Source organism: Solea solea, chromosome 19 (genome assembly GCF_958295425.1).
Source record: "Solea solea chromosome 19, fSolSol10.1, whole genome shotgun sequence".
Lineage (NCBI taxonomy): Eukaryota > Metazoa > Chordata > Actinopteri > Pleuronectiformes > Soleidae > Solea > Solea solea.
The window spans coordinates 14,163,463-14,176,517 of NC_081152.1; the positions used below are offsets into that span (position 1 = coordinate 14,163,463).

General features: G+C 39.7%; 2 protein-coding genes across 8 annotated transcripts; both read left to right on the forward strand.

Moving 5' to 3' along the window:
* Positions 1-863: 863 nt before the first annotated feature.
* On the forward strand, positions 864-10,450 carry plgrkt (plasminogen receptor, C-terminal lysine transmembrane protein). 7 transcript variants are annotated; one of them, XM_058617786.1, is made up of 6 exons: positions 1,669-2,327; positions 2,393-2,496; positions 3,054-3,141; positions 8,071-8,201; positions 8,698-8,807; positions 10,140-10,450. In XM_058617786.1, the coding sequence occupies exons 3-6, from the start codon at positions 3,061-3,063 to the stop codon at positions 10,274-10,276; spliced, it is 459 nt and encodes a 152-aa protein (XP_058473769.1). In that variant the 5' UTR covers positions 1,669-2,327; positions 2,393-2,496; positions 3,054-3,060; the 3' UTR covers positions 10,277-10,450. The 7 variants fall into 7 exon arrangements, with proteins under 7 accessions (XP_058473767.1, XP_058473766.1, XP_058473770.1 ...); XM_058617782.1 differs by having other exon boundaries at positions 1,681-2,327; positions 3,027-3,141; XM_058617784.1 differs by lacking the exons at positions 1,669-2,327; positions 2,393-2,496 and adding an exon at positions 864-887 and having other exon boundaries at positions 3,027-3,141.
* A 152-nt stretch (positions 10,451-10,602) lies between these two features.
* rln1 (relaxin 1) lies at positions 10,603-13,013 on the forward strand. Its single transcript, XM_058617779.1, has 2 exons — positions 10,603-12,261; positions 12,622-13,013. The coding sequence occupies exons 1-2, from the start codon at positions 12,066-12,068 to the stop codon at positions 12,993-12,995; spliced, it is 570 nt and encodes a 189-aa protein (XP_058473762.1). The 5' UTR covers positions 10,603-12,065; the 3' UTR covers positions 12,996-13,013.
* The last annotated feature ends 42 nt before the right edge of the window (positions 13,014-13,055 follow it).

The window sequence follows — 13,055 nt, forward strand, 5'->3', positions numbered from 1 at the left end:
CCACACTCAGTCTGCTCGCACAAAGTCCATCCATCAGTCGATTTTGTGAGCCAACAATTTTATACTTTTTATACTGTGCTCTTCTTTCACTTGGTGAGCTTAGTAAATAAGGGAGTATGTTTGAACGAACTATACGTGCATAGTAATACTTCAAATAATACACAATTCAGCTCTGCCCATTACATTCATTTAGATTAGCAGATAAACCGAGATTAGTGCACTTCCCAAACATCGAACATCTGAAGTCAACATGAATCATCATTTTGCTCAAACATGAAAATATATATATATATATATATATATATATATTTTAAATTCATTTACAGAAAATGTGCATTTGTGTTTGTTGTGGGGATAAAACCGGAGGGTTGATTATTAAACAGAGATTAAATTTAGCATGATATAAAAATGTTATACAAGTCAATAAATAAATCATATACCCTTGTATATTCACATAAACATTTGCCGTACTCATAATAACCAGCAGAGGGAGACACTTCTCAGCTAAATACACCCAGTCCAGTCTGTGACGTATCACTTAATAAATGGTGCATTTCTCACTCCAAATCTTACCTGTCTGTAATTGAATGCCCTCCTTCGAATCTTTATTGTAAATTTAACCCTGTTGAAATTATGTTTTTTTATTATTATTCGAATTATTATTACTCCAATGATCAATGACCAATGTATCGTTTGTTTTAATGAGTTTAAAATGAACAGTGAACTATAGTACTTCAAATGTTACTTTTAACCAAGTTTTTGAAAACCGTGTTCTTTATTTAATGAACTACCATGGGATTTTCTTTTTTGGATTATTTTGAAAGTCAACCGGATATAAAGTGTGCCCATTTCCTGTTTGAGCTTCCGGCAGCGGGGGACACGTGAGGGTAGGTGGTGTTGGTGGAAAAGTCGTCGACTCGTTGTTATTGAGACGTTGGCGTCACACGCGGAATCCCCGCAATCATCAAACTATTTAGCCCACCAGCTTCGAAATATCATACGTATGAAAAGCTTTTGTTTTTAGTCAGGCAAGCTGCCAGCCACAGTTAAAAGCGACGCTTCAGGTTAAACGTTATAGGAGCTGTCAAACGAATTAGCCAAAAGTACCGTGAAACGGTCAAAGTGATGAGTCATTTAACGTTTGCTAACTCCTAACAACAAAACCCAGTCTCAACATGTAATCATTAAACTAGCAGATGTATTAGAATTAAGCATGGTTAGCTCTGCTGCCTCGCAGCTTGAAGGTCGCCTGTTAGATTCCTTGTTCAACCGAGGTCCTTTCTGTCGGGGAATTCGCGTGGGTTTTCCTCCCTAACACGTCAAAAAAATACAGATTACTTAAGTGGACTCTCTAAATTTACTGTAGGTGTCAATGTGAGAGTGTGTGGTTGTTTGTCTCTGTGACGGACTGGCGACCTGTCCAGGCTGTATTACCCCTTCTTTTGCCCTATGTTAGCCTTAAATGACCCCGGTAGACCAGAGGACTCAAACTCGCGCCTCGCGGACCACATGTGGACCACATGTGGACCTTCAATCGATTCCATGTGGCCATCCACTATAATTTTATAAAGTTTGTTTTTGATATTTATAGGTAAATTTTGCTTCATGAATATGTGTAATATTTTGAAATTGTGTAAAATATCGCAAATGTTATTGTTATATCATGATGGAATATTGTGATATAATTTTAGCTAATATCCCCCATCCCTACTGAACAATTGTTTGCTTTTCACTCCTGACCAGACTCCAAGCTCATGTGGCCCCCAGGTCATTTGAGTGTAAAACTGCTGCGGTAGAATTTGAATGAACGAGTGAGTGATTGAAATGAATGAAATTAAGCACAAGTTCAGGCGAAGTTTTGAGACTGATACCTGTTATGGGAATTATGTACCTCATGTAATACATGAAGACAAATGTTCAATGCAACCGTTTGATGTGACCTGTGACCATTGACCCTTTGTATTGTTAATGTTACTGTTTGAGGTGACTTGTGAATAGAGACAATGGGTCTGCGACTTAGGGCAAGGTGAGAACAGACCCACTGAGGCGGGGGTCTGCACCTCATGGCAGGGTGATAGCGGACCCATTGAGACAGATAAATACCTTGTGTTTCCTCCAAGACAGGGAGTCTTCACTTTGTAACTGGCCTGTGTGTTGCTTTGTGAATGCTCCTCTTGTACAACATTAAACCCTTGTTTGGACACTGAGCTGACTCCGATCTCCTTCCTATGGATCTCAATTCTTTTGACAACTTGGCGCCCAACGTGGGACCCCAATATCTGTTGCTCTCTTCACATCAACGGACCTGAAGACCTTGCAAGGCGGAGGTAAGAAAAAAGAAATCCTCCTAAAAGTCCTCCACCACAGGGCTATAAAGCTCCGTTTTGGTCAGGGAGGCCAGGTCCCGTGAAGAGTGGGACAGTGACGGGGCCAACCAAGGAAGGGAGACGGATCAGCCAGACAAACATTGAGTCAGGGACTCAAATCATCACAAGGGTAAGAAAGAACCATTTCCAAATAAATACATTTTAAGAAAATTCAGCTAAAAAGTAACAACAGTAAGTTGAATATGCGGTGCCAGATTTCGAAAGAAACTGTAAGTCATGGTATTCTTCTACTGAAGTGAAAATTGAGCAAAGCAATTCGGTAGAAAAAAAAAGTAACAACAGTAACTTGAATATGCGGTGCCAGATTTCGAAAGAAACTGTAAGTCATGGTATTCTTCTACTGAAGTGGAAAAACCGGTACAGAAATGGATCGATCCTAGCTCATTGTAAATAAGTAAAGCAAGTCAGGAACTTGGGAGAGCAGGACTCTCTTAGATTTAGGGCAGGGACCTAAAATTAGTGTCTTTGGAAGGACAAGGTTTAAACTAATCCCTCAGGGCTGAGAAAACAAAAAGATGTCAGGGTCCGGGACCCATAGGAAAGAGTCAGGGACTCTTAAGAAAAAGAAATGAAAAGACCGGTAAAATAAAATAAAATAGTATGACCTATGTTGTATATTGTCTCATGTTGTGACTGCAGGATCATTTGAAGTCGCTGTATCTTCAGGGTCACCATGGGGTTTCAAATGTCCAAAACCATGGATGCAAACCTAAAGAAGCAGCAAGAGTTCATGCTCCACAACTCACGACTGCAGGTGAGTCACGGTTTAAAACATCTTTCAGATTGTGTCATTTAAGTGTGTACATCGTAAAGGTCTAGTGTGTAGATAGTTTGTCATATTTAAGACCCTGTGTGCAAAAGACTTAATGGTCGCAAATTCAACTCCACCCCTGGCAGGTTGTACTCAATTCCCTTGTAAGTCGCTTTGGATAAAAGCATCTGCTAAATGACATGTAATGTAATGTAATGTAATGTAATGTAATGTAATGTAATGTAATGTAATGGCAAGACAGCAGCTAATGGAGGATTCCTTCTCTCGCTCTTCCCTTTCTCAACCACGTCAGGGATCTACGATGGCCTTTGCTTACTGTAAGGATGTTCAGCCTGACAGTTCAATCTAAATTGTTGTTAGAATATTCAATGGACTGTCGAATATCTGAATATTACAAATTATATAAACAAACAAATTATTCAAAAAAGAGAAAATCTAAGATGTTTCAGTTTAATTTGATACAGCTTTCTAAGACCATTTCAGCTACTTTAAATGATTATTTTTAATGACGTATCAACATGGGAAAAACATACAAAAATGAACCCTATAGAAATGGCATCCCACCCACATCATTGCAATCAGAGGTTAATATACAACCAGATATGATGAATAATATAAAATATAAAGACATCACCAAGATGTAGCACACATTAAATGTTGGGAAAATAGCAGTTTTACCAGTTAACCCTATCAGATCGATGTGCCTTGTCCAACTTTATAACTGGGCTTTCCATCTTTTGTTCTATTCTGAACTCGCACTGAACCAGTGTAGGGAATTGTATCAATTCCATATTGAGGCCACATGTTTTATTGCTCTCATTATTTTTATTTTCTCCTCTTTTAAATAAATGTCTGTGTTTTTTATTCTCGCATTTTGGGGCCAATTTGTTGTGATTTATTCATGCCTGTGAGCCACTGAGCAGCAGGTGGGATGTGACTGTCATAACACCAATGACATTATCCGACTAACACCCAGGAGGTTGGTTGTGTTGCGAGGCCCTTAATTTTCTGATGCCCTCACAGCTGTAAATGTGGTAGATGATGACTAATATCTAGTAACGGCAAAGGGTTGACAATTGAATTTCAGAGCTCCCTCGTTTGGATCACAACAGTGACTCACAGGTGAATATTAGCCACATGTTTAAACATTGCTGTACTGGGTCCTCATTGTTTTGTCATCCTAACTTAGTAAAGACAATTCTATATTTGGCGTTCACAGACTTGGTCACTTTTGAGTGCAAACTGATGAGACATTTGTCATTTTACAATTATTGTCCTGTCTGCTCAAAATAGAATTAGATTATTTATTTTAACGTTGATGAATACATTTTATGCATTCAGACCTTTTGCAGGGTATAACATACATAGATGACAATATTAAAGTGTAATTTGGGTCAAATGATGAGTTCTTTTCACATTGAACATTTAAATTGTAATGTGACATCAGCAAATTTAATTTGCGATGGACCCACGCAATTTCAGAATATGTAGGAAGCGACACTGTTGCCTCCCCTTGCATTAAGTTGTCAAAGATGAGTGCTTGTCTGTATTTTCAATTCACATCAGTCAGGCCTAATTGATTCTTGCCTCGCAGACCCCTGAAGTCAAAGTCACTGGGTATTGTCCAGGAATCACAGATCCATCCATCTCTATATAACACTATTCGAAAAAAATCACTGGATATGTGTCCGCATGTGTGACGCATGCCCTGGGTTTCAATTGGGACTCTGAAATGACGTTGATAATGTTTTTTTGTTCAATTTATATTTAATAGCCGGTCTTGATTGTTAATAAGAGGTTTGCGTGTTTTTAGACTCACTGAACATGAGTGGCTTTCAGTGTGGTGCTTTTCTTGAGCTTTTTTCTCCATTGTGAGAGCTTTCTGCAACAATATAATAACAACAATGATTTTTCTTGGCCATTTATTTTGTGAAAAACTGTTCTAAACAAGACTAGACATACAGCAAGTGGTGATAATGATACTATAATGATAAATGATTATAATGTAATGCAGCTGATCTGGGGTTTTTTGCAGGTTTTTTTTTTTTTTTACTGTTAAAACTTCATTTATTAATTTATTTTTTATCAAAATATACAGTACAATGTGGAAATAGATATATTACAGCATTGTAGTGTGTGTATGTATATGTACATATTATATTTAAATACAGATACAATGACTGCGACTTTAATATGAATCGAAAATTCAAAGTTAAAATAAATAAAACATTAATAATATACAAACTTTCAAACTGTCATGTCAAAACGTTTACATTAAAAACAAAATAACACGTCAACAACAAATCTATCGATCACACCAAGGATCTAATGACAGCGACGTCTGAGCCAGCGGATCATTTCGTCAGGACAGGCCGAGGTAACGCTGCTCTGCGCCGGGCACTGTGAGCGCCGAGTGTCCGCAGAGGCGGAGCTATACGTCATATCTTAATACAATATAATCTAATAAATATAAATATAATAATACAAATCTTAATGACCAGGTTTGAGAACCGTACTCGCTGTTCACAGACTTGAGAATTGGAACAGAACTTGGACTGAGGCTGATGACGTTTTCACAAGTAGGGGAGTATGCAAGTACGGACAAGTACGCACAAGTATGGATATTGAGGAACGGCCAAAGACTGTTGATTCCAGGGGTCATTCCTGTCATTTCCAGTTCTCTAAAACTGGATTTCCATCTTCCTGGAGAGCTGAGTAGTTGTAGTCAGCTTACAGCAGTGGTTTCCAGCAAAATGTTCACATGTGCACACAAATAAATTCACACCTGTGTCTTCCACGTTTACATGCCAATATGTGGTTTTTAAGTTGTTTACATTTAAGGCTAACTTAAACATAAATTCTACTTTCTTAGTACAAATGGAAGTCTGACAAATTCCAAGGAAAAAAGTTGCATGTTCGACTCCACCCCTGGCTGATTGTACTCAATTCCATTGTAGGTCGCTTTGGATAAAAGCGTCTGCTAAATGACATGTAATGTAAAAAGCAGGTTACTGGTTTTAATTTTGGACATATAGAGTGCATAGCAACTATATTTGCTGTAGAAATAATATACAGTACATACATGCATATCATTTTGGGATATTATACTTCATGTTTTAATTAAACTGAGTCTCTATTGTTCACACATGCTAATAATACTCTCCATAATCAGTCCAAGAGCATGTTGTTAGGAATGATTGTGTTTCATTACTGTGATTTTTACCTGCTTGTGACGGCTCAGCCCAATTACTTTCAAACTCTCTTTTCTTTCTTCTTCTAAATTTAAATGCTTCCCCCCCTCAACTGTAACTGACTTTTATAAGTAGCCGTCAACCAAGCACTTAATGTTCTCACAATGTTGCGTCCTTTACAGCAGGAGTCCGAGTGATGGCATGTTTAAGTACCACTAAGGGTATTTCATTAATGCATTTTATTTTGTTAATTTAACCCACTGATGGACTAATGGTAAGTGTATATAAGTGGCAGAAACTTGGTTTGCCAATCCATATAGCACAATTAGAGCGTAATCACTCACATCAAGTATTTGCATTTCAGCTTTTCTTTCCGCTGCTGGACACAGTGTAACATTGTTCCCTGAGTTTGATAAGGGGAGAAAACTTAACATGATACACCTGTTGTTGTTTTTTTTAAGCATATTTGCTGATATATTAAAGTAGTAGTAAATGTTAAATATTAAAAAGCAGTAAATAAATACTCTGTCCCCTAAAAAAAATGCCTGAAACTGAAATCGACACAGAGGCTATAATAAAAAGGTTTGTCAGTTCAGATCTCGTATTAGTGATCACCCGCTGCTTGAGTTCTTATTATTCCACTGTAACGCTCAGATTAAAGGTATGGTATGTAAAATTTAGCAACATCACCTCACCCAGCCCTTCTAAGTGTGTTCAGTATGGTATGTATGAATTTGCATTTCCATTAGGAATAGTACCAAAATAACTGATAAATGAAAAGTAATTTTATCTGTTGGACATGAAAGTCAGTCTTTTCTCTCATAACACCCTGTACATGTATAGTTTTTACTGTGCACTTATTTACTTGCAGCTGTTGTGTTGTGTTGTGTTGTGTTGTGTTACATGATGATCTGAATGTATAGCAATGTTATTTCCGTCAGACATTTGCATTATTTTTTAATTCACTTAATTTAGCTCAAGTGCTAAGTAACATCGCACAGAAATGATCATGAACACGTGCAGGACGTCAGAAATCAAACCGCTGTTTCACTTCACACATTATAATTTATGTCAGTGACTCATTTGAATGATGTGGTCTCTTTTCTTTGTTCTTTTTTTTTTGCAACCTCGACGAGGTAGCGTCACTTCACTGTTGAGTTGGAAACAAAGGCTCATCTTTGACATATTCACTTTTTATGAAGTGAATAAAGGCCCTTTTAGAGCGAGAATGTCACTCGGTCAATTGTTATGCATGAAGCGTGTGTATTTGTGCACATGTACCAGGAAAGAGCAGACAAAAGCCTCATCTCACTGAAACTGACTGACCCTGTCTCTGATGTAACAACCTTTCATAGTTCTGTTTCAAAAAGTGTAGATTTTGTGTTTAGATTTGTGTGTTTGTGATGTCATCTTCACAAATGACAGATATTAACATGTTAGTGTGATGTGGTTGTATCGGACACTTTTTCCCTACGGAAACACCTGGCTTTCATGTTGAATATTTAAGCTTTAAGAGTGGATTGTATAGTTTCTTAATTGTTTGTACATGTGTCAGAAATGCAAATTACATTTGACATAATTTGTCTAAGTTTTATCTGCTCATTAAATATGTATTTTTACAAGAAGGCATGAGACGGTGTCCTGCCATTGCTTTTAAAGCTCTTCCAGGTTTGTAACCTGTTCTGTTTCTCTTTGTGTGTGTGTGTGTGTCTGTGTGTAGTTGGAGCGTCAGATCATGATGCAGAGCCAGATGAGGGACCGACAGATGGCCATGCAGATTGCCTGGTCCAGAGAGTTTCTCAAATACTTTGGCACGTTCTTTGCAGTGACCACAGTGGGACTCGTTGCAGGGTGAGTTGTGTTAACAGCTCATATGATTTTTAAGAGAAGATTCCCTCCCACAATTAAAAAGCCGCAATGATACACTAAAGCTGTGTTTCTACGATATGTATTTTTTTTTGCATTTTCATTAGGAATGGTACCAAAATATTTGGCCCCATTCTTTGATACCCATCCCTTGTGGTACCAGAGTAAAATAATACAGTATGGGTGACTAAAAAAATGTCACTCCCTTGCAACTGGAACAAATATCCTATGGAAGTCGAGGCCATGCAGTCTATTCTCACACAAAGTTTGAAGTCTTGTTGAGACAAATAGCCACAAACAAAGTGCTAGTGGATGTCCTGGTGTCGTGTCCTGATGCCGTCGCTCCGTACTGTACCAAACTGAACCGTATCATGATGGAAAAACTGCAAAAACAAGTGTGATCCTCACTGTATACTGTCTTATTAAACGGCCACAGCTCAGTAATCATGAGTCTGACTCACTCACTGTGCTTTTTCTGCAGCGCCGTTAAAAGAAAGAACCCCTCCCTGTTGGCGCCCATCTATCCTCTCAGCTTCATACTTGCCTACCAGATAGACAGCGCTTATGGAACGCTTATTCATCGCATGAGAGGTAAGATCTACGGCAACGCAGTCACACACGACCATAATAGTAGTTTCTCATACAGTTCAAATAACACTTGTTTTTGTTCTGAATTGTCCACATTATTTAGCAAATATCCCATCCACGTTATTTAAAATAAAACTCGATGAAACATTCATAGTTACACTCAATGAAATGAAACAAAATGTAATTGTGCTGCAGTTTTACACACGCACAAAGGTGTCAGCCACCCGTATGTAAAATATTTAAACGTCTGTGTGTGTGTGTGTGTGTGGTCTCTGTTCTCTAAGAGGCAGGAACCTGTTCATTCATAGTTTGACTGGTTTGAAAGCCTTGTTTAAGGTTTGCGAGAGGCTCGCTGTGATTCCCACTCATTTGATTGTAGTTTTCACACCGCACATGTCTAATAAGCTTCATGAAGGCAGTAAAAGAGAGATGTGTGATAGTCGAGGGCAGCCTCTGTGTCTCAAAACAGAGTTTGGTTCAGCGAACTACTAATTTACCGCCATTAAAACTCAGCATTCCAGAGCCGTGTGATCTCCTTCAGCTCAATGCTAATGACGCTCATAAACACTAATCTGCTCCCTCGGATGCATACTTTAGACGCACGTACCAATGGTGTGTTCCAGTTGTAGTTGGAATTTCCGAGTGCCTACGCAGGAGTTTTAACTGGAACACCCCCTCAGGTTGGCATTTCCAACTGGGAAATTCGGAGTAACCTCACAAACGCCGACATGTTGTGCTGTGTTGTGTGTACAAAATATCACTTGCTAACAATGGCTTACAGTGGCTAGCCAGAGATATGTTTGCATTCATGTTTTTTCTCACAGTGTCGCCAACACTGAGTGAGTATTCAGACCCCTTTAATCACTCTTTTTCAAAGATGCGACAAATCTAGTGATTTTTCTGGCGTCTTTGGAGACCCTGGCGTGAACGCATGTACCGTTTTACATCTCAACGTGCAGCGGGTGCTGCCATGGGTCCGTCGCCTGTCCTCAAGCACTCCTCACACAGCTGCAGTCAGTGCAGGAGATGTTCACCACTCCGCAAATATAACATTTTCTTAATAAATGGGTCATTTTTAAAGGAGGAGGGTTGGAATTGTGACATTACAAAAACAAGAGTGGACAGAAAAAAAGGGAATGTAGTTCAAAGCTCACTTTTTGTCTCTTTGGGACATGCAATAGCGACCTTCCTTACTGAGGAGTCGGCAACACTCTAACCCATCACTTCCAGTTCATGACTTTCGGCATTAACAAATAAAAAAATTGGTTTCACAGACCTCTATTTGTCCCAACCTGACGCAACGTATTTGTATTTGTTCTTCCATCACACCTCCAGGCGAGGCGGAGAGTATCATGGCGACTGAACACCACCTTTTGGACTTGCCTCTTGGGACTCCGACCTTCGTTAGCATAGAGAAAGCCCGGCGCGCTAAACAGCCTCACCTCCTTCTTGAAGAAGTGACGAGTCAGTAGTTGGAATGAATATCAGGGGACCCAGTGTTTATTTTCAGACGGCACATTGGTCCCCGGCATGTACAGGTGTTGAAAATGGACTCAAAATCACTCGAGTCCATGTTTTATAAAAAACACACTACGACAGTTACATCTAACGTGTCTCAATAATAAATATTAAAGTATGAACATTTACATCAGTTACTGTTTGCTCAAGGAATTCCACATAATTCACTGAGACTGTGATGATGTTTGTTCACCATATTCTTCCTCTTTATGCTTCATTTTCGTCAGACGTTTTATTTCTGGAAGTGCTTCTTTAAAGATGACAAAAACCATTTTGTGACACGATGGTTTTGTGCAACATTTATACTCGGTCCCCAATTATATATGTTTAATACATGAATTACTTTCACTGTCTGGTTAATTGAAACGATATTTCAGGCGAAGGATTATATTGTGTGAAGTAATTTGAGACCACTAGAGGCCAGCGGTATGCAGAATGTTCACGTTACAAATAACTTGCACTAAATTTCAGTGTGTGACTTTGTTGACTGTGTATTAAACAAACAAATCAAAATCAAACAAACCTGGATTTCATTTAAAAACAGTGTTTAACTTCAACATTCAGCGAGCGAAGGTTTAAAATGACAAGAATTCTCTATGAAATTGTGGTATTCCTTATGTTGTGGGGACTAAATCTGTTTAGACGGTCACATTATGGGGACAAAAATCAAGTCATAAAGTGATAGTGCTTCAGGTTCAGAAAGCTGGAGATCACGACGAATATTCAAACATCTTTTTCCTCTTCACCTAAAAATCTCAGTTTCTTGGGACACAAAGCCCGACAGAAATAATAACTTGTGGCTTGTGGTTACATAGTGTTGCTTTAATGTTTCCAGCGCGCACGTCTGGGTAACTTGTCACAGCATTTCTGCCTGGGAACAGAGCAGACAACCAAAGTGAACAAATGATGAATAAATGATGAAAATGCTCTCTTCTCAAAAATGGTATTTAACCAAGCTTTAATTATGAAGACCTTCAACAGAGCTGACATTTGTCAAGACAGGAAGGATTCCCATTAAATCAAAAGAAGGGTTCCAAATATTGATCATGTTCTTATTAGCAGTTAATCCGTCTATTACGATCAATTTTCTCTTATCCGATGTTTCCTATGTCTCAAAACGACATCTTCAGATGTCTTAATTGTCCACAAACAACTGAATAAATTATAGAATTTGTTTTAAACCCCTTGAACTGATTGATCGATGATCCAAAAATAGCCACCGGTTAATTTCGCGTTCGGTTAATTATTGATTTGTTGAAAATAATATTTGTTAGAAAAAATTCAGAATTTTCTACTTTGGTCCAAAATGCAGAACCCTGTATTTTTTTTTAGCAATGAAATGGTTACTGAGTTAGTGTTATTCTAATATTACTACAACAAATGTGAATAACTTCAAGTACGTCATTGTCATTAATCCAGATGACGTCTGTGTTTCTGTGTGTGTGTGTGTGTGTGTGTGTGTGTGTGTGTGTGTGTGTGTGTGTGTGTGTGAGAGAGAGTGAGAGCGAGAGAGAGACGGAAAGGTTGGGGGGAGGTTGAAAGGAAAAGGTTGATGATTAAACTTGTGACTAAGACTATAAAAGGCTGCGTCCACTGACCAAGAGAGAGCAAGAAGGAGGAACACCAAAGTCTGCTCTGCCACACAACACAAGCCAAAACACCTGAAGCACCTTCTGTGACCTGAGCGGCGAGGAAACGTCTGGTGATCTGAGGTGGAACCTGGTCCCCCACCTGTCTGTGAGAATGCTCTGGAGATTGACTCTCGCCGTGGCCGTGGTGTGCGTCGGCGGCATGTGCAGCTGCGTGAGGGCTGATGTCATGAGCAGACTGATGGTGCCCAGGGACTATGGGGTGAAGCTCTGCGGGAGAGAGTTCATCAGAGCGGTCATTTTCACCTGCGGAGGCTCCCGGTGGAGGCGGTCCACGGAGAGGGACTCAGGTGGGTTGACATTATTACAGCTCCTTATGTGTGTGTTTGGAATTAACAGATACAACTAAATATACAGACACTAAAACACTTAAAATAACTAAATAACACATAATTCAAGACTTACAGTAAAATCTCCAGCTTGGCCTTAAGTTCAAATATTTTCTGCTGTAGTGAAGGAAATTGGTTCCTCAGAAAGCGTTTTGAAAGAATCAGCTGGCTAAGAAACAAAGAACACAACATTTTGTGGTCTTCTGTATCTCAAAAGGTCAGGAGCAACGCACATTTAACTGTAAAATATGATTTACACTCAGCTTTATATTTACATCCATGAGGTGAATCTTTATCTCTGTCACGTTTCCTTTCTTCCAGACTCTTTCCTGTGGAGTTCTCTCAGCGACGTTCCAGCAGAGGACAGTCAGCACACCTGGCAGAGTGGCACGGAGCTCACGGAACACCGCTCTCCCGCTCACATCTCCGCCTCTCAGTCTCTGTCTGACCTCCTGGCTCTTTACGGGGCCGTGGGAGACGCTCAGCAGCAGCAGCCGCAGCAGCAGCAGCAGCAGAGTGACCCGTCCCTGCTGGAGAAGTCTCAGGCGCCGTCGTTTTTCCCTGAGCAGGACGGACGTCCACTGGCAGACGGCTGGACCACGCACAGCAAGAAGAAGAGGAACTTTTCTCTGGGAGTGGCAGGGATGTGCTGCAGCCAGGGCTGCACCAAGAACGATATTGGACGCTTGTGCTGAGCCGAGGAAAGGAGGAGAAGGGGGTGATATGGGGGAGGGGGTTCTGTGGGGGGTCTGTGG